The sequence below is a fragment of the Pogona vitticeps genome, chromosome 4, assembly GCF_051106095.1.
Source record: "Pogona vitticeps strain Pit_001003342236 chromosome 4, PviZW2.1, whole genome shotgun sequence".
Lineage (NCBI taxonomy): Eukaryota > Metazoa > Chordata > Lepidosauria > Squamata > Agamidae > Pogona > Pogona vitticeps.
The window spans coordinates 113,575,759-113,596,946 of record NC_135786.1 but is presented as its reverse complement, the minus strand read 5'-3'; the positions used below and the strand labels follow the sequence as shown (position 1 = coordinate 113,596,946).

At 45.3% G+C, this 21,188-nt stretch overlaps 1 protein-coding gene and 2 long non-coding RNA genes across 5 annotated transcripts in view; 2 read left to right on the top strand and 1 right to left on the bottom strand.

Annotated features, from left to right (window-relative positions):
• Positions 1-21,188, top strand: part of LOC144588868 (uncharacterized) — a 175,557-nt gene that overhangs the window by 127,026 nt on the left and 27,343 nt on the right. The window lies entirely within an intron of this gene.
• The window catches only part of SMG7 (SMG7 nonsense mediated mRNA decay factor), a 113,125-nt gene that overhangs the window by 89,245 nt on the left and 2,692 nt on the right, over positions 1-21,188 (top strand). For 2 of the 3 annotated variants that reach the window (XM_072998124.2, XM_020795109.3), the window contains 4 exons: positions 3,086-3,166; positions 11,683-11,839; positions 15,611-15,781; positions 15,866-16,014. In XM_072998124.2, the coding sequence (XP_072854225.2) occupies positions 3,086-3,166; positions 11,683-11,839; positions 15,611-15,781; positions 15,866-16,014 (558 nt within the window). The remainder of the gene's footprint in view (positions 1-3,085; positions 3,167-11,682; positions 11,840-15,610; positions 15,782-15,865; positions 16,015-21,188) is intronic. The other variant, XM_072998125.2, reaches the window with a different exon arrangement.
• LOC144588867 (uncharacterized) lies at positions 9,981-10,602 on the bottom strand. The gene is made up of 2 exons (XR_013544604.1): positions 10,476-10,602; positions 9,981-10,015 (listed from the first exon to the last, which is right to left on the bottom strand). It is a non-coding gene; the product is annotated as an uncharacterized LOC144588867 (long non-coding RNA).

The following is a 21,188-nucleotide window of genomic DNA, read 5'->3' as shown; positions in this document are numbered from 1 at the left end:
TGCAGTAGGAAGTTACAATGATTGATTCAATCCAGAGTTGACTTATCAACACAGAGAAGTGCACTTTTTGTATAGCTAAGGGCACAGGGACCCAGAGGAAGCAGTCAACTAGGGTGAGGTGGAAAAACAAAAATGCTTACGGATTTCTCCTTCACCCCCACCTCACATGCAAATCTGAAGAATCTTCTTACTTTTCAGAAACACAGGTGTACTGTATACCCTAACACTGATTTTGCTCCTTAGTACTCTTCTTACTTTTCAGAACATTAAAAAAAGTGCAGAGGCAGGGATAATTGGCAGAAATGTGTTCATCCAGTTGTGGTAAATTCTGTCTGTAGAGTTTTTTTTCTCTACAGTGAGCGGGAGGGTTATATAGGCAGTCAGCGAATGCAATAACATTGTGTAGTGAATATCTGTTTTGTTCATTTCTGTTGCGTTCACTCCCCTATGGTATTAAAATAAGATAAAGCATTGGCTTGTTTAAAATAAGGTGAGTAATTGGTATATCATTCTGGGTTTTTGGTTGTAGGATAGAAAACATAGTCCGCAGAGATTTGTGATTTAAAGAAGGTGGTTAAAATAGCTGTTCTGAGAGCTCTTTGGTGAATCAGTGTCCTGACTTCTGATTTGATCTGTGAAATGCACAATATGTACTAACCTTTCAGAATGTATGCCTGTCCGCAGAGTTACAAACGTCTGGGTAGTCTGATTATATGACATTTATTCTGTATGTTTGCGTTAATCAAATGTGCCACCCATAGAGATTGTTCAACAGAAATGCATCACATTCCTGCTCCTTTATTACGAGGGGGTGCTGATAAGTATTGAGCCTTTCCCAGAAAAAATTGAGCTAGGAAGCTATAAATTGCAGGGTGTATTGGCCAGTTTGGCTGTATTCAATGCTGCAAAAATCATCTACCTATGATTTTAACTTATCTTTCATGTTTAGGTCCAAAGTGAACATGGCAGCACCTCCAGAAAAGTTCAATGTGGAAGAGCATAGGACCGTAATCAAGTTCCTGTTTCTCCAAGGGAAAGGTGCAAAGCAAATCCATGATGAAATGTCACAAACTATGGGTGACAATGGCCCTCCTTATGCAACAGTTAAATGTTGGGTTGTCAATTTTAAACCTGGCCATTTCAGTGTTGAAAGTGAGAAACCCAGTGGAAGGCCTGTTTCTGTCTCTGTCCTTGCAAATGTGAAAGCCATCCATGACATGATCATGGAGGACCACCAAATAGCAAGCAGCCAAAAGTATTGCTATATATCTGAGAATATCATGTGAGAGAGTTGGTGTCATCATCCACAATGACTTAGAAATGAGAAAGCTGGCAGCAAAGTGGATCCCTAAACTTTTAACAACCGAACAAAAGAGGAAACGTGTGGAGTCGTCAGTGGCTGTTTTGGAACATTTTACAAGAAATGAGTCAGATTTCTTGGGCAAACTGGTAACTGGTGATGAGACATGGATCTACTGTTATGATCCTGAGACAAAGGAACAGTCTAAGGAATGGAAGTACATTGGTTCCCCCAGGCCAAGGAAGTTCTGAGTGCAAAGGTCGGTGCAGAAGGAAATGGCAACAGTTTTTTGGGATAGGAAGGGAGTTCTGCTGGTGGACTACCTCCAACAGGGTTCAACCATCAATGCAAAATATTACTGTGCTTTATTGATGAAGTTGAGGCAAAACATCAAGAAAAAACATCGAGGAAAGCTTTCCAAAGGTGTCATCCTGTTGTATGACAATGCCTTATCACACACTGCAGGTGAAACAATGGCAAAACTGACATCCTTAGGCTTTCAAGCAAAGCCCCATCCACCCTAATCTCCCAACCTGGCTTCTTCTGACTGTTACCTGTTCCCAAAACTCAAAAAACACCTAAAGGGACAATGATTTGGGAGTGTTCTGGAGGCAACTAATGCTGCAAATGAGTGGTTACACCAGCAGTCAGAAGAATTTTTTTTTTGCAGGGACTTAAGAACGCTGCAGGACAGATGTCACAAGTGCATTGACTTCCTGGGGGAATATGTAGAATAATGTGGCAGTTACAGCTTCCTAGCTCAATTTTTTCTGGAAAAGGCTCAATACTTATTAGCACCCTCTCATATGTGTTGCATGTAAGTCTCTTCTGTATTGATGACAGTAGTCTTCCTTGAAAATGTCAGACGCTGATGAATCACATAGACAGGATACCAGACTGGAATGAGAGAGGCTAGCTTGTCCACTTAGTAGAAAAGTTCTTGACTTCATGTAGTCTTCAGGTCGCTTTGATTTTTTTTTCTCCAGTAGCTTTGAGAGCCTCTGACTTCCTCCCATAAAATGAGGGGATTTGCACATGCAAAGTATAAAAAGAGAATACCTGACAGTCACTGTGATGGCTGCAAAGAGCCCGGCCTGCATTCCAGTCCTTGAGTAGGTCTGGACAACAATGATGTTGGAATTCCGTGTGTAAATTTCTTCTGGAAACTTGAGTTCTAAACTTGCTTTTTCTAAGTATGGTTAGGTATGAAATGCCTGCTTTAGTAAAAATGTGTTTTACTGGCTTCTGGTCACAAAGTTCCCAAAGGTAGCAGCTACTTGGTTTCATTTCTTGCCTGAGAATATGAAATCCTTAGGAATCCTTATGTCTTCTGCACCCATTCACAGTTTGAGATTGATGCACTGAATTATGACATTGGTGCTGTTTCATTAAACAAAGGAACTTGGGTATCATCTAGCCAGATCTCAGTAATATGCAGATCAAATACTTCCATTATTTAATAATTGAAAGGAGTGGCTAACCTTGTGCAACTAGGCATCATGACAACATGTGTCTTTGATCCTTTGATCTGCACTGTTTATGTTCAGTATTTTAAAAGATTAAATTGATCACCTAGCTAATGCAAATTCAGACACTACCAACTTTCTTGCAAGGAAGGCTGAATAGTGTTTTGTACAAATTGAGTGTCTGTATTGTATAATAAAAAAGCCATGCACGCTCAGATAGTTTGAGCACTCATGCAGGTGGACTTCTTACATGTAGTAAAGTGGTCACCATTGGTAGTAACAATGCCTACTGCTTTCTTTCCCCTCTGATTTTCTGAAGAAATCGCTGCTAGAGAAACCATCAGATCTGATGTCTCAGTCACCATCTTTCCTGTCCCTCACAGGCTTCTCTCTTAATCAGGTAACTGAAAAGGCTTTTTAATCTCTTTCTGTAGGACTAGGCTATCAATTCCTATGTTACTTTTTGCAAGGCATACAATTAATCTGTGATAGTACTGTACATACTATGTCAGGCCCAGCCTTTTGCAGATTGCCAGTGGTATTGCTGTGTTGAAATACTCCTCTTGGCAGTAATGGCAATGCATAATGTTAACAGTTCTTGCATAGTGTAAATGTTTTTAAGCTGAGGTCTGTCTTTCAAACGTGGTGGTTCTTTGTATGCAGATTCATTAGAATACAGCCCAATTGTCTCTACCTACAGTCTTAAATATGTTGTGCTGTCAAGTCAAAACTGACTTATAGTGACCTTAATAGGGCTTTTAAGGTAAGTGAGATATTTAAGGAGTGGCTTTACGAATTCTACATCCTCTGTGAGTTTCCATGGCTAAGAAGGGACTTGAACTCAAGTCTCCTAAGATCTAGTCCATCACTCTAACCACTACACCACACTGAATATACACAGCCTTAAGTAGTACCCTCCAAATTCACCATCCCATAGACTGTTTGGGAGAATTACCATATTTTTTCATGTATAAGACTATACTTTTCTCTAAAAAATTTAGACTAAAAATTGAGTGTCATCTTATACACTGAAGTAAGCTGAGGAGAGTACAAAAACAAGTGGAGGGGAAAGCAGGGATCAAATTGTTCCTGAATTGCTTTGATCCCTTCCCCCCTACCTACACTTGCTAAGCCCCACATAGATTTCTTAATTTTGGGATAGAAAAGTAGGGGGTGTCTTATACATGGGGCATCTTATACACAGAAAAATACGGTAGGTCAAATGCTGCATGTATGTTGGCATGTAGCCGCCCAGAGTGGTAGAATATACCAGATGGGTGGGATATAAATCGAATAAATAAATAAATATAAATAAATAAATGCAAGAGTGGTGGTACACCTGTGCACCTTGCTCTAGGTAGAAGGGCTCCCCTCCCCAATGTACATAGCACTAACCCAATCTGTCTTGCTAATCACATCAGTAGCCATTATACCTTTTCCTGATATACCAGCTCTGTTCTACTGCATATTTTCCTTTAACCTGTAAAATATGGTGTTTCTGACAGCTTTAATAATGCTTTGAAATGAAATACATACATTTATGTGTCTGGCAATATCATAGTACATTCACTGTATGATTTCTGTTTTTATTGCAGTTTATATTTTTCTCATTCATGAATTTGTTATATTTGCAGTTTTATATATATATATGCAGTTATTTTTATCTCATCTCTCACAACTGCTTGCCTAACCTGGTGCCCAAATGGATAGATAATCTTTGTATGCTAAACTACTTGTGCTGACACTACTCTGTGCCAATGCCCATGAAGCAGAATGCAATAAATGGGGCACATATGGCCCCCAGGGTCATATTTTGCATGCATACATCCCAGTGATTCCTACAATTGTACTGCAAAATGGCAATGGAAAATCTGAAGGTGCTTTAAAGCTAGCAGAAAATGGTGGCTGCAGCTTTTGGTCAATTGCAGGGGAGAGAGGATTGCCCTTTTGACCTTCAAAGGTTTCCAGCAACCCCTTCTGTACAAGGAAGAGCAATATTCACTTAGTATCCAATAGCTACAGCATTGGAAATGTAATGGGGTTCTCCCTGCCAGCAGGGATCACTTGAAAGAAGTACCGCTGGGACACTGAATTGTGCAAAGATGCATCAGATACCCTCTTGTGGCTTACTTAGAGGCTTACAGACATCTAGCTGTCTTCTAATTTCCATTTCTTTTTGGCATATAGAAGTTCCGTCTTCACACATGGCTTTGGAGTTACTGGAATAGGAATGTTGGGCTTAGACCAGGGATACTTGGATTTAAAATCTATTCATTCAGACATGATGTTCACTGAGTGAGAATCACTCTATGTCATAATTTCTATATAACTGCAAGTTAATTGTATCTTATAATCAGAGGGAATGGGAAATTGTTTTAGATAGTAAATAAAACTTTATTACGGTCAAAGACCAGCAACAATTTTTTTTACTCTGAATTTTTTGATGAAAGGAAGTTGAGGTTGAGATAGGAGAATGTAATAAAATACAGAAGAAGGTCTGAGTATTAAACATTGGTTCTTCATCGTGGTCTTCTGTGAATGCACACAAAGGGTTAATACCAGCGCCAGCGTTGGGCCTCTCGGAACGTTTTCTAGCTGCAAGAGAAAAGTAACAATGTTTAGGACTACCCCTACTGCGCACGCCCAGCCTAACCGTCCCTCAGTTCCATTTTTCCGCCTAGCGGTTTGGAGCCTCTCGTCTTAGCTGCGTTTATTGCTGCGTTATTGCGATCTATCTGATTTTTGGCTTTGACCCTTGCTTCGCTCACGGACTACCCTAGCGCTTTTTCCCTTCAACTTGACGACCCGGTGTATTTTCTGGCTTACTCGGACTGTGTTTGGACTGCTCTGCCTTATCCTTGGACTTGTCGTTTCGGTTTCCTTACTACCCTATGTCCCCTTCAGGGCCGTTCAGCAGGTGTGTGGTGTGCGACCGCAAAATCCCCCATCAAGACGGCCACGATACTTGCCTGTATTGTTTGGGCGAGTCGCACAATCCCAAGGCTTGCCCACACTGCAAAGCCTTCACTAAGGCCGCTCTCAAGGCTCGCCAACAGCGCCTTAAACTTCATCTGTGGGAGTCAACGTTGTCTTCCACGGCGCCCTCGGAGGGGGAAATGGCTTCCACTTCTCGAGCAGCTCCTGTTCACTCAGTCGTCTCCAAAGTTTCCAAAATGTCGAAGAAATCCGCGTCGTCGAAATCGGCCGCTCCTGCTTCACCCGAGCCTCCGGCTCCGAAAGCTAAGCCGTCGAAGTCGTCCAAAGCTAAGGCGGCCGCCCAGCTTAAAATGACATCTATTCCACTTTCTCCGAGCTCGGGTTCCATCCCATCGCCGATTCTTGAGGAGTTGTCGAGGCGCTTCGGGGCCTCGGCCGAGGCACCCGCGCCTCCTCCTGCTCGACGTACTGAAGTGATACCGCCTTCGGGAAGGTCTTCCCCGACGCCGAGCCAGTTAGTCGCTGTCACTACTGGCCTCGCTTCTGCCCCACATAGCCCTTTTCCTGCGGGCCAGGGGTCGCCTCCCGTGTCGATCTCGTCCGTACACTCGGACTCGAGATCTCCTCGAGAGAAGATACCTCGATCACCTGTGCGCTCGAGGTCTAAATCTCCTCGAGGCAAACGTTCTCGCACGGAGAAGCATGGCTCCCCGAGTCGGTCCCCATCCTCCGGCCGCTCGAGGTCGAAGTCTCCTCGACGGAAACGATCGAAGAAGAGGCATCGAGCTTCCACTCAGTCCGACTCTAGCGATCGCTCGGACTCGAAATCCTCTAAGCGTAAACGCTCTAAGAAGAAGCACCATTCTCATCGACGTCGTAGCAAGCACCGACGTCGGTCCTCTTCTTCCCGTTCGGCGGATTCCGACCGCCCTAAGCGTCGTAAGCACCATCGACGTCGACGCGGCCGTTCGCGGTCTCCTCCTTCGTCGTCGACATCCGCCTCTCGAGACCGGTACCGCAAAAAGATCCGGTACATATATGTGTCTTCTTCTTCGGAGTCGACCCGACCTCGACGCCGACGCCGGGCCATTCGAGCCAAAGACCACCCTCTTCCGGTACCGGTTGCCCCTCCACCGCAACCGGCCCCTCCCACCTCGGCACCGACCGTGGTCCCCGTTCGACCCCCGACAACGCAGGTCGACGTCGAGAAGCCCCCTCCAAAGAAGAAGAGGGACGTCTTCTCCTCTGATCCAGATGAGGTGTCCACGGAGCGGTCTTCTGACTCCGATCAGGAGCAACCCCCACCCTTACCACCGCATGATTTACCTCCGGGTGATCTGGTGCTTTCCGATACTGGCGATACTCACGCTCCTTCTCCATCTGAGGATTTTTCTTCTTACTCTCAGATGATGTCCAGGCTTGCCAAGACGCTTAAATTGGACTTGAATCTCCCTTCCCCTCCGGGAGAGGACTTGTTCTTTGGAGACATAAAAAGGGACAGTACCGCTCCCCCCAGTATAGCCTTTGTGCCTGTAGTTATGGAGGCCATCAAGGAGTTCTGGGCTCAGCCTGCGACTACACCTAATGTCCCTCGTCGCACAGAACACTTCTACAAGATTCATGGGGCCGATACTCATTTTCTGCTCAAGCATCCTATTCCAAACTCACTCATTGTTGAAACAAGCTGTTCAAGGCCTTCGGCCAAAGCTCATGTTACCCCAGTCGACAAGGAGGGTAAAAAGCTGGAACTCATCGGCAGGAAAATCTACTCCCTTGTCACCTTGCTACTTCGAGTCATAAATTATCAAACTGTTTTGGGAGCTTATCACAAACAATTGTGGCTCAAACTTTTGCCTGGGTTGAAAATGATACCTGAAGACACCAGGCAAGCTTTTCTTAACTCATATGAGGAAGCTCAGACGGTATCCAAGTATGAACGTCTTTCCATCAGACATGCAGCAGAAATCTCTGCCAGAGTCCTCATGTCTGCCATCTCTATCCGGCGCCATGCTTGGCTCCGTTCTGCGGACATAATGGAGGACGTCAAGTCAAAAGTTGAAAGCCTCGCCTTCGACGCTACCGGGCTGTTCAACGAAAAGACCGACTCCCATTTGGAGGACCTTCACAAGGCTAAGAGAACTGCTAAGTCCTATTCTGTTCAGACTCAATCTAGACAGCGACGCCCTCAATGGCGTAAATCTTATGGACAGTATCAATCTTCCCAACAATACCGTCCTTACAAACACCTTCCTCAGCAGCGCTCTGGCCAGTCCTCTTCTTCTGTCCAGGGCTATCAGGGATACCGCCCTCGTCCGCCCCATCGCCGCCAACCTTTTAAGCCACCTGGCAGAAAACAAAAACAGTATCTTTGACTTTCGGGCCCCCGTTTTCACCCATTCACCACCTACCACCCGCCTTCAACCGTTTCTTCACAACTGGTCTGTCATCACAAACGACACTTGGGCTCTAAAAATTATTCAGCACGGTTACCAGCTGGAGTTTATAAGATCTCCTCCGCTGGGTTTCATTACTCATTCTCCCTTCGACTCCTCGCTAGAGGAAGAAATATCATCTCTCTTAGAAAAAGAGGCCATCTCTACAGTACCACCTCACGACGTACAATGCGGGTTTTACTCCCGCTACTTCGCCGTCTCAAAAAGCGGAGGAGGCATAAGACCCATCCTCGATCTAAGACTCCTCAATACTTACCTGCGACCCAGACGGTTTCGGATGCTTACCTTAGAGTCCATCATGCACTTGCTGAAAAAGAGCAACTGGTTCGTCCTTATAGATCTAAAGGACGCATACTTTCACGTCACTATTCACCCCGACCACCGCAGGTTCCTTCGGTTCATCTTTCAGGACACGGTCTACGAATTCCAGGCCCTGCCATTCGGTCTGTCCACAGCTCCCCGGACCTTCACCAAGGTCATGGCTCCGGTGGCGGCTTACCTTCGTCTCAGGGGCATTCACGTTTACCCTTACCTGGACGATTGGCTCGTAGTCTCCACCTCGAGAAGGCAATCCCTGAAAGACACAAGATTCATTCTGTATCTTCTTTCCAATCTCGGTCTCACTGTCAACAAACAGAAGTCCCGGCTCATTCCCTCCAAGACAGTTCAATACATAGGGGTCTGCTTGGACGCTGTAAAGGGTCGAGTCTTTCTTCCCCCGGAAAGAATACACAAGATTCGACGAGCCATCAGGAAATTTCTCCCCGGTGCTCGGGTGACAGCCCACCATGCCCAGCACCTCCTCGGCCTGATGTCTTCTACGACGCCGGCGCTAGCGCACGCTCGCCTCAAACTCCGGTCGCTCCAATCTTGGTTTCTCACCCTTTTCGACCCCATGATCGACAGTCAAAGGAAACGCCTTCGTGTCACCCCGGAGCTCACCAGACAACTCCAGTGGTGGATGTACACACCCCATCTCACGGTTGGCCGGCCCTTTCGTCCACTCCGTCTCACCGTTCAAGTTACAACGGACGCCAGTCCGTCCGGCTGGGGGGCGCACTGCGGGCGTCGCACCATTCACGCCCTCTGGACGCCTCAAGAAGCCATGTTCCACATCAATTACCTGGAACTGCTGGCGGTTATCAAGGCCTTCAAGTCCTTCCTTCCTCTCCTCCGCGGCCGCGGAGTTCAGCTAGTGACGGACAACACTACCACAATGCACTATGTCAACAAGCAGGGAGGAACCCGCTCTCATTCACTCCTGTATCTCTCCATCCTCCTTTGGGAATGGTGTTACCGTCATCATATCTACCCGGTGGCCATCCATGTAGCCACGGAGGACAACACACTTGCGGACACTCTGAGCAGGCTTCACTATCAGACTCACGAATGGGAGTTGAACCCTCTGGTCTTCCAGGACCTTTGCAACCAGTGGGGGACCCCAGTGCTGGATGTGTTCGCATCCCCTCACAACGCAAAATGCTCCCGCTATGCCTCCCGGGCAGGTCTCGGTCACCACTCGCTCGGCGACGCATTCATGATTCCATGGAACCAGGGTCTCTTGTACATATTTCCACCGATCCCGTTGATACAGAGATCCTTGATCAAACTCCGACGCTCGATGACTCCGGCCATCTTCATCGCACCCTTTTGGCCTCGCCAAGTGTGGTTTCCCACCCTAGTCAGCATGGCTGTGGACTCAGTAACCCTTCCGATGTGGCCGGACCTACTGACCCAGGAAGCAGGCGAAGTCCTTCACCCCGACCTCGACACGCTCCATCTGACGGCGTGGAGGATCGTCCAGAAATTCAGGAGGTCTTGACCAATGCCATCAAACCCTCCACGTCTCGCTTGTATGCCTACAAATGGAACAGCTTTCTGAAATTTACCCAGCAGAGGGATCTCGCCTCCTCACCTGTGTCTCTTTCCACACTTCTGCAGTATCTCCGTTACCTGTTTGATTTCCACCTGTCTATCTCTACTATCAAGGTGTACCTGGCTGCGGTTGTCTTCTTTCAGCCCAGAGCTTCTCCCTCATCCCGCTTTTTCTCCCATCCTACCGTCAGGATGTTTTTGAGGGGTCTCTCTAACCTCCGACCTCCCGTTCGTCCTCCACTCCCTCAGTGGTCCCTCCATTTGGTTCTGCATGCCCTATCCAGACCCCCATTTGAACCTATGGCTACCTGTGACCTCAAAATGCTCTCTTTAAAAACGCTATTCCTAGTGGCTATCACCTCTGCTCGTCGAGCTAGCGAGTTGGCAGCTCTCCGCCATGACCAACCTTTTCTTCAGTTCTTTAAGGACAAGGTTATGCTTTACCTGGACGTCTCTTTTCTTCCTAAGGTGGTCTCCGACTTCCACGTCAATCAGCCACTTATTCTGCCAACTTTGTTTCCGTCCCCGACGACTGATGTTGAACGCATGCTCCACATGCTCGATGTTCGACGGTCCTTAGCTTTTTACGTGTCCAGGACCAAGGACTTTCGCCTGGCCAACAGACTCTTCCTTTGCCACTTTGGCCCAAAGAGGGGTTGCCCGGCCTCGCCGTCCACGCTCTCTCGGTGGCTCGTGTCTACCATCGCCCTTGCCTACGAGCTCAACCACAGAGATCCTCCACAGGGACTTAAAGCCCATTCCACCCGGGCTGTTGCCTCATCCACTGCCTTACTTCGTGGCGTCGACCTGCCCGACATCTGCCGGTCCGCTACGTGGTCTAATGCCTCTACCTTCATAACCCACTACAGATTGGACGTGAGGGCAAAAGAGGAGACCAAATTCGGGAGGGCAGTGCTAGCATCGGCTCTTCAGTGACAGCCCACCATCCGGTTAGTAAGCGTGCTAATCACCCTTTGTGTGCATTCACAGAAGACCACGATGAAGAAAGAAAGGTTACTTACCTGTAACGATGGTTCTTCAAGTGGTCATTCTGTGAATTCACACAATCCCGCCCGGCCTCCCCTCTGTCTGTCTGTCACTGGCGTCTCTCTGACTCGAGGGCCTATGGCGGACAAATGGAACTGAGGGACGGTTAGGCTGGGCGTGCGCAGTAGGGGTAGTCCTAAACATTGTTACTTTTCTCTTGCAGCTAGAAAACGTTCCGAGAGGCCCAACGCTGGCGCTGGTATTAACCCTTTGTGTGAATTCACAGAATGACCACTTGAAGAACCATCGTTACAGGTAAGTAACCTTTCTTTTCTGTGCTCTTTTAACTGCTACCTTCTCACATGGTTTTGACAGTTTTGTTCTAAGAGCTCTAACTTCTATAGGAAGGTGCAGATCGGGCAATAGGCACAGTGAGGCCCTCACATGCTGTTGGACTGGCACTTTTTACCATTGACTGTGCTGGCTAGGATTGATCTGCATTGCTGCCCAACAGTATCTAGAGGCAATCACTTGCCAGCTGAAGTAAATGTTTTCTCATTCAGACTCTGGAACCAGATGAACACAAATAAAACTGACTTGACCCACCAATGCTGTGTTTCAAAACAGGTTTGAAATTTAATCTCTTTGTCCCTTGATCTTACAGGAAAGGTATCCAAACAGCATGTTCAATGAAGTTTATGGGAAAAACCTCAACGCCAGCACAAAAACAGAGGTCACTCCATCAGTGGGCCACCAGGAGACTTCACTCTACTCTCTCTTTGAAGGTACTCCATGGTCTCCATCTCTTCCAGCCAGTTCAGGTAATAACTCTTTTCTCATGGCGTAGTTATACAGTGACCCTATATGAGCTTTGATCCAGATTATGAATTAAGAACACAGATTGACTTTCCAAGTATGCAGTTGTGGTACCATGTTCAAGACCTGCTTGTTTGCTTTTCACATGTTGACTCCTGTGCTCTCCAGGAGTGATAGCTGTAATTCTGGTTTGTTAATTCCCGCTTCATACCAAACCACAGTTAATCTTTGTTAAGGATTGTTTGCTGTGATACTTGAATTGCCAAACCATGATTTTGGTTATCACTCTTCTGACAGAGACAGAGACATTAATTGATTACTCTATTGAGCCATAGTGAGCAGAGTTTTTGTTTTTAATGTATAGAAGTAATCTGTGAAGCTAAGTGGCATGAGTTCTTACACTTGCAGAGAGTAATATTTGCATTTTTTAACATTAAATGTTTCCAAATGGATACTTGTAGACCATCTCAAGATAGAAAAATGTAACTAAAATAGTTCCTTGGGGAATAGTTCTATCCCAAGAGCAGATGGTTTCAAAAAAAAAAACTGTTGTGACACAGGAACAGTGGAGGCAGAAATTGAATCAGTAGGCGATTCCCTGGTACAGTCATGCCCTGCTTTACGATTACCCTGTTTAATGACGAATCCGCTTGACGGTGAGGTTTTTGCGATTGCTTTTGCAATCACAAAACAATGGTTTGAATGGGGTTTTCCAGCTTTGCGATGATCGGTTCCCTGCTTCGGGAACCGATGTTCGCTTTACGACGATCAAAACAGCTGATCGTCGGGTTTTCAAAATGGCCACCGGGTGTAAAAATGGCTCCCCGCTGTATTTAGGAGCCATTTTTCACTTTACAGGCACCCGAAAATGGCCGCCCCTGTGGAGGATCTTCGCTGGATGGTGAGTTTTCAGCCCATTGGAACACATTGAGGGGTTTTCAATGCGTTTCAATGGGTTTTTAAGTTTCGTTTGACGATGTTTTTGCTCTACAGCGATTTCGCTGGAACGAATTAATGTCGTCAAGCGAGGCACCACTGTATAATGTAATTGATTGCTTCAGAGAGGAAAATTTGATTCCTACCCAAATTATTCCTCATAATTGATATTATTGAGAAGTTAACTGTGGTTCGGGGGGGTGTCCATTTCATTGTTGACTTGAATGGCCCCTTCCCATATTAGAATTTTTACCAACATTCTCACTTTGAGTTAGCTTCCATTTTCTATGTGCAAATTGTGATTTGGTCTGTGTTGGCATCTCTTTCAGTGTCAATGCAGACGTCTTTATATTAGCTACGACATCAGTACCTGTTATCCTACAGATCTGACATAACCACAATATTTTGGATGATACCTTCAGCATACACCTTTCCACTTTTTCATGCAGCATTCTAGGCCACCTCCATAGGATTGAAGGACACTTCTTTTATATGCTTCCATCTTTCTTTAACAGCAGAGGTTCCTTCAGTTTTCAGAAACATCATAGGGTTTCCGGTGTAGACTTCCATTCTTTGGACTCATAGTCATCTTTAAGCTTTCAATAAATATATTATCACTATCTTCCCGTGTGTTGATGACTGACTTCTGCTAATGTGGTATACTGGCATTTTTTTACTCCTATTTTGTACTTCCATGTGTTTGCATTTTCCCTTTTGGATACTTTGATGCTGGTACAGAAGTCTCTCAGCCCATCGAACAAATCTAGTTCATATTAGCAGTTTTGAATTCCTGCATAGCTTGCTCTTGGGACAGAACTATCCATTTGAATGGATTGGATGTTCTGGTGGATGTGGATTGTATCTTATGTCTCCAGTAAGATGAATTCATAGATCAGCTATGAAATTATGTTGAAATGGTCTCCAGCACTCAATTTAAATTAGGATTTGACTCTTCTAGTATTTTTCCCTGACACACAGAACAATGCTTAGGACACAATGGACTTCCGCAAGCTACTAACCTACTGATGTCACTTCACAAGGATTGTGACTGCTTCATCTGTGGCTATCCTCAGATTACACAGCATGTTTCTCCACAATTCTTAACGTGAAGTAACTGAATTGGATACCACTGAGCTCAGGTTTAAGATAGCTATTTCCTTGCTGCTCCATTCCATTCTCTGCCAGAATTAGCCACTTCTTTGCCTTCTCCAGAGGAGCCTGATCTTGGACTTTTAGAACAGCTATTTGAACTTGCGCTTTCACTTTTGTGTTAATCCCCATGTGTTACAGTCATTGCTAAAAAGGACTGGCCAGCATTTTTACCTTTGCATCAGGCAGCTGCAGTGTATGGTGTGGAAGGTTTCACTGCTGCAGAACAAAGTGCACACAGTATCATATTTCAATCAGAAAACAAAGCTGTGCAATTGAAGCCTTTAGTCATGGACATTCCAGTAACCCTGTGGGGGCAGGACTGAACTTTCGGATTGGCTTGAAAGTTCATGCCAATCTTAGTCCATTTCTACAAATCAAAAGTGCCATGTTCCGGTACCCAAGGATAGACCTCATCAATGGCCAAAACAAGGTTTTCCACCTCCTTTTTTGTGGCAGAATGTCCGTTTTCCATCAGGAGATGAAAGAGGTTGTTGCAATATTGTTGCTGTTGTGAGGACAATTAGGAGCCCATACTGTGTGTTCTTACTTGACCAATACAACTCACCCGGGATCCGAAGATGCGTGCGTGCGCTGGAGCTCTTGCCGAGCATGGATGAGAACGAAAAAACCTTTTCGTCGGTTGTTGAAACCCCGCCTTACTCGGGGCACCACTTGTGGGAACTGCTGCTGGAGAGCCTGCCCCAACCGCGGTTGTAAAAGGGAGAGATCTCTGATAAGAAATACCCTGCAATCTTTCATTTAGTTACAAAGCATGCCACCGGTGATCACCAAGAAAATGTTTCCCTAGCTACGCCCAGGGCACCTCTATTTATTAAATAAGCATATTTGCATAAGATAAGCTTTTGCCCAAACAGGCGTTGAGTGATTATTAGTTTTAAGGCATTCTACACTTGCGCAGAGAAGAAATAACAGAACAACACATGATTATGCCAAGCACCACTGGTGCATCCCTTTACAGCCACAAGATAGAGCTCTAAAACTAAAAAAATTCCCACACCCATGCATAGAATGCAAGGAAACATTCCTATCCTTTTTCAGTAGAGCTATTGCTGACACATTATTTTCCTGGTCCAATTTGCACATGCCTCCAGGTATGTCAGTTTGCTAGTCTTACACATACATGCCTGCACAGAGATACCATGAAGAACAAAAACAATTTTTTAACTTACATTCTTCAAGTGATTATCTGTGCAGCCACACAACCTACTGTTTCCTCTTCTGCTGCAAGGCTCATTTCTTTGACTTGTTCCACTTTCCGAGAGAGTTGAACAAGATGGCATATACCCTTTATACTATGGCATTAGTATATTTTCCCTCTTTTAAGTGGGGTGGCAGATTATAAGTTTCAAGTGTTAACACTTTAGCTCTACAACATGCCAAAGGCACAGGTCTTTTAGGGAGGGGGTCTGGCTGCACAGAAGACCACTTAGGGATAATAATGAGATATAGGTATGCAGCCTGCCTCCCCCTCCCCACCCCCTAGCATTTAGAACACATAAGTGTGCCATTCCACCATCCCACATGCACCGATTCCAGCTTTGCTATCCTGTCTGTTACTTTGGTTCTGTTTTCTATTAGCAACATTTCTTGGAGATCAAGTCAAAAGGGAATTTTAGAAAGAGACAGGACATTGTGTTGACTTTATTCTTCAACATTTTGCCCAACAGATCATTCAACGCCAGCCAGCCAATCTCCTCATTCATCCAACCCAAGCAGCTTGCCAAGCTCGCCTCCAACTCACAATCACAATTCAGTTCCATTCTCCAACTTTGGGCCCATTGGGACACCGGACAACAGAGAGCGTAGAGTAGCAGATCGATGGAAGACAGATAAGCCAGGTGAGTGGAGGAATGTTCCAGCATGAGATGTATAATTCTAGTAGTTTCTCAGGTCACTCACTTGTTGTCTTGTCTTTGTTTCAGCAATGGGAGGATTTGGCTTAGACTATCTTCCAGCAACATCTTCCTCCTCAGAGAGTAGCTGGCACCCAACTGGTACTCCCAGTGGCACTTGGTCAGCCCATGGCCCATCCATAGAGGATTCGTCAGCTGTGCTTATGGAAAGTCTGAAGGTAGGATATGCATGAGGATGCAGAGGCAAAAAGCATGGTGTGCATTATTTTGAAAGATTTCATCTATCCATCTTACCCTTGTTACAACAAAACTCTCTAAGACGAACAGTATGTTGTAAAAGAGACTATTGTTGCAGAGGGAACTCTAACTACCTAATTGAATATATTTTAACATAGAATAATGGAGTTGAAAGGAGCCTATAAGGCGATTGAATCAACCCCCTACTCAGTGCAGGAATCTAAATCAAAGCAGATCGGACAAACTGTTGTCTAATTCTCTTTTTAGTGCCTCCAGTGTTGAAGTGCTCACTATCTTCTGAGATAATTGGTTCCATTGCCATACTGCTTTAACAGTTAAGAATTTGTTCCTAATATTCAGCCTAAATCTGGCTTCCTGTAGCTTGAGCCTTTTATTATGTGTCTGGCACTCTGGAGTGATCAAGAACATTTCTTCTCCCTGTGTATTAAATTCTTATTATTATTATTTACATTTATATCCTGCTCAAATGTGTTTTAAATTCTTATTACTATTGTTATTTACATTTATATTCTTCCTTAAGATGGTTTGTGATAAATATAATTACTGTACAATGGTTCAATAATAAAATAATAAGACTTAAGTAAGCAAGACAAGAAAACCATTAAAACCAATAAATCTGCAAACAGGTATATCATTACGATAAGTGAAACACTGTCAGAAGCCAGTTTTAAAAGGCATGTTCTTCATAGTGTCCATGTATGCATACAAATGTTGTTTGCACCTGCGCAAAAGTGCAAAAGTTCCAGAGTCTCAATAGCGAAAGCATGTTTGCCTCTACTGCACAAGCACAGCCCCATTCTCCTCAGTCCATTTTTGTCCACCACGCGTTGAATTGCTCTGGAGCCTCTTCACACTTACCTTACTGATAGGTCTTTGACTTCATTTTGATTCCCCTCCTTTACCTCTTAGCTAAAAAGAGAAAGAGGGAGAGAAATTGTTTAAAAAGGAAATTATTTATTTTCCCCTTTGGGTTCCCCCCCCTCAGCTCCTCCCATCCCTCATTTATGGCTTCTGCCTTTATGAAAAAATGTGTCACTTCTGGCAAAAAGATCCCTCAGTCAGATGGACACAATATCTGCCTGTTTTGCTTGGGGGAAATTCACCTTGTCCAATCTTGTAAAATCTGCAAGAGCTTCACAGCTCTGACTTTGAAAAATCATTAGTCCTGCTTGCGTTCTTTCCTTTGGGAAAAATCCCTTCAGGCAACTGACCCTACTCTGGGACAGGAACCAGAACTTCCAGCCATCAAGATGATGGATTGTGCACCACCAGACCAGTCCTCAGCACCAGAACTTTCAGCCCCTTTGACCTCAAAACTGTCTTCGAAATCCATCAAGAAGTCAGACAGTAACCAGCGTCCTCTGATACTGAAGCTGCCAAAGGGAAAAAAAAAGAAACAGACAGTTGATACCAAGCTCCTTGTTGATACCTTGGACTCTCAACTGACTGTCCAAGAGCCAGTGTCTGCTATTACTACTGCTGCTCAATATATAGTCTCAGTCTCAGAAGGTGAATATCGTAGCCCTTCTGTGCAGAGTGTTCCATTTGTCTCCAAGAGGTACCTCTACCTGGATTTCTCAGTGAGAGCCATCACTTCCTTCTTGTGTGTCCGAGGATGGACGATGATCTAGGTCAGACCCCTGACCCAAACATCACCTGAGTCTCAACATCATGGTCGAACCCAGCAGAGCTAGAGATCATAATCAACTACACAAACTCAACATCAACACCATCAACATCCTTGCTACTTGAGACCTCCTTTGGTGGACTCTCGATATTGAGACAACCCATATCATGCTCCCTTTTTCTATCCTTCCCATTTCCTATATGGGGACAGGGACTGGCCATCACCACGCCGTCAGAGTTGTCGCAGATCTCGAGATCTCCATGCCCAGACCAGGATCCGCTTTCACTACACCTATGACTGTGGCCCTAGGGCAGTGATGGTGAACCTTTTTAGGCCTAACTGCACAAACTGGGCTGGGGGGGAATGGCAGGCAGAAACGGAAGTGGTAGCGAAAGGGGGAATCCTGGGCACGGAGGTGCCTCAAGACTCCACTCCAGATCCACCACCAGCGCCAGCTATGTTTATGCCACAACGTTTCTGCCCTCAGTGGAAATGTCCTCTACCATCTACCTCTTATAATTCACCATCTGAGAGATCAAAGACATCAGAATGGGCAGAGGCCTAGCCAAACCTCCACCTCTGCCAGATACAAGCAAATAACCTTCACCAAAAAGACAGAGAGAAAATCTAAGTCACAGTTTTGACAAGCTGCAGTCCAACCTTGACATTCCTTCTTCTGTCATGATTCCACCCACACACATCTTAGTGCTCTTCCTTCACACCTAGCACACCATCACCTCAGACACCTGGGTACTCAACATCATTACCCATGGATATGCAATTCTAGTCCTTCTATCTGTTAGCCTGTGATGACAAAACAGACTCTTCCCACATCAATAAATAAGGTGGCACCAGATTCCCAAGCCTCCTGTAGCTCTCTGGTCTCCTTTGGGAGTAGTGCATCACCCATCACATCATCCCAATAGCAACTCACGTTTCTGGCACAGACAACAAGACAGCGAATCACCTTGACCGAACAGTGGCTCAGATACATGAATGGCAACTATCCCACATTGTTTAAAACCAGCTCACTTGCCTCAGTAGATATTTTCGCCACTGCCAACAACTCTAAATGTGTGAACTACTGCTCTCATGCAGGCAAAGACTGACATTTTCTGGGGATGAATTTACCACCAACCGGACCAAACACCTATCGTACATGTTCCCTCCCTTTCCACACATCCAGTGCACACTAGTGAGAATCATTCATGACAACTTCAATGTCATCCTCATCACTCCTTGATGACCTCACCAACAGTAGTTCATGACCTTCCTCCTCACTGTTTCTGACAAAATCCACCTGCCCCAGCACACAACCTTCTCTTTCAGCACAGAGGAACGGTACTCCATCTAGGAAACTCACACCCTGCAGGATATTCCCTTTCTTGTCAACATCCTGAAATAGGCAAGGCATCCTTCCATGAATCACCTTTATGGCTACAAATGGAAAAAGTTCCAATTTTATGCATCCTTCCATCCCCTCTTAGCCTTCCCAGCCTCTCTATCATCCTGGCCTTTCTTCTGGACCTTAAGCAACAGGGCCTTTGTAACTCTTTCATAAGGGTTTTCCTTCTGGCAGTTGTAGCACACCAGCCTGCTGGCCACTCCTCCACCCACCTTTTTACCCATCCAACAATCAAGAAGCTCCTGAAAAGTCTTCAGAATGCCTACCCTGGTGTAAAGCTTCCCCAAGACCCTTTGTCACTTCTCCTCATCTTGTCTCAGCTCACCAGACACCATTTTGAACCACTAGCAACTATTGGCATTCATCTCCTGACTCTCAAGATGGCTCTTCTGGTAGCTCTCACATCTGCAAACCGAGCAGTTGAACTCATAGCTCTTCGCTGTGACCCTCCTTACCTTGTTTTCTCCCATGACAAAGTTACCCTTCACACGGACATCTCTTTTTTGCCCATAGTGACTTCTTGTTTTCATATGTCATAACCTATAGTTCTACCTACCTTTTATCCTTCACCACAAAATGATGAGGTGCTCCACTCTCTGGACGTTGGGAGATCTTTGGCCTTCTACCTGTTTGGATAGATCCAAACAAACTGCACCAGAGCACAGACAGAGTTCTGATTCCTGTCCTCTGAAGATGCCAGCCACAGAGAACAGCCTTCAGAACACGGCCTGAGAGCTCGAAAAACCCACAACAACCATCAGATCCCAGCCGTAAAAGCCTTCGAGAATACAAAGTGGAAACTGTTTGTAGCTGTGAGAGAAGCACATTCCAGAATCTGAGAGCTGTGCAAGAGAAAACCCTCTTCCTTATGTCTATCAGGAAAGTATCTGCAGCAGTTGGGATTCTAAAGAGGGCCTTTCTTGAAGACCTTTACATCCAGAGAGGTTCATAACAAGACAGATAACTAGGGTCCAAGAGACCTTTGAGGGGATACCAGATACCAAATGCCAGGATGTCAAAGTGCCCCCCAACATCACCTTTTGAGTTCATCCTTACAGGAGGGGTTAGAACTGCTGTAATACATGCCTTCTGACCCAGTCAAGCCTGGCAGTCCAATAAAATGGTATGATCATTGATACCAACAATCACATTCTAGCAGGTACAGGAAGATTAACAAGGTTATACTCCCCTTAGCTAAGGCCTGGTGTAGGTTGTCTACCAAAGCAACCAAAGTAATCTTAGCCCCAGCCAGTGCTTGAAGCGCTATGGGGCGGTATATAAGCAGCACGCTTTGCTTTTTGCTTTACAGATAATCAGAATAATCCAGGAATATTTGGAGTTGTAGCACTACTATCAACTAGCTTAGATTTCAGACTAGCTTCTAATTCATCAGAATTTCTAGGTCAATGGCAAGGTACTTTTTATCAGAAGTTTTATATTATAGGACCCTGTATCTGTAGTTTCACTTCTCTGTGGTTTTTTGCTGCCCTATATACACCATACAAGGAAGTGAGACAAAGGTCACAAAGGGGTGCCCTTTTATGTTGTACCTACAGTTTCAGGCATACAGGATAGATTGTGGAACCAATCCCCTGTGGGTACAGAGCTCCTACTTCCTACTGCAAAGGCTTCCTTTAACCTGGAAGGGACAGCCCCATCCCTTAAAGAATGTTTGCCACATCCCTTAACCATGGCACCAGTCTCACCTTGGCAGATTTCATTAGCTACAAGAGGCAGTAGTCAAGTAAACAGGTGGCAGACCTTACCATTCCAAATAACTCTGCCTTAGCTAAAATTGGTATTTCAGAGTACCTGTTCTGAACTGAGCAAGGTTTGAAGAGCCAATAACATTGCTCCTCCCTACTATTCCCTTCCATATAATTTGCTTGCTTGCTTTTCACATAGTTTCCCTATAGGGTAAGGAGCAACCGAAAATTACCCTTATCAGATAGCTTTGTTGCTCATGTTGGCAGACAGAAGGTTGGGGCCAGAGTCTCTTGTCTCTTATCCTGTAAAGTAAGTGTGGGGAACCACAGACCTTGGGCTGAATATAGACTTTCTGTGGTCTTAGTCCAACTTTCTTCCCATGACACATTTGTTTG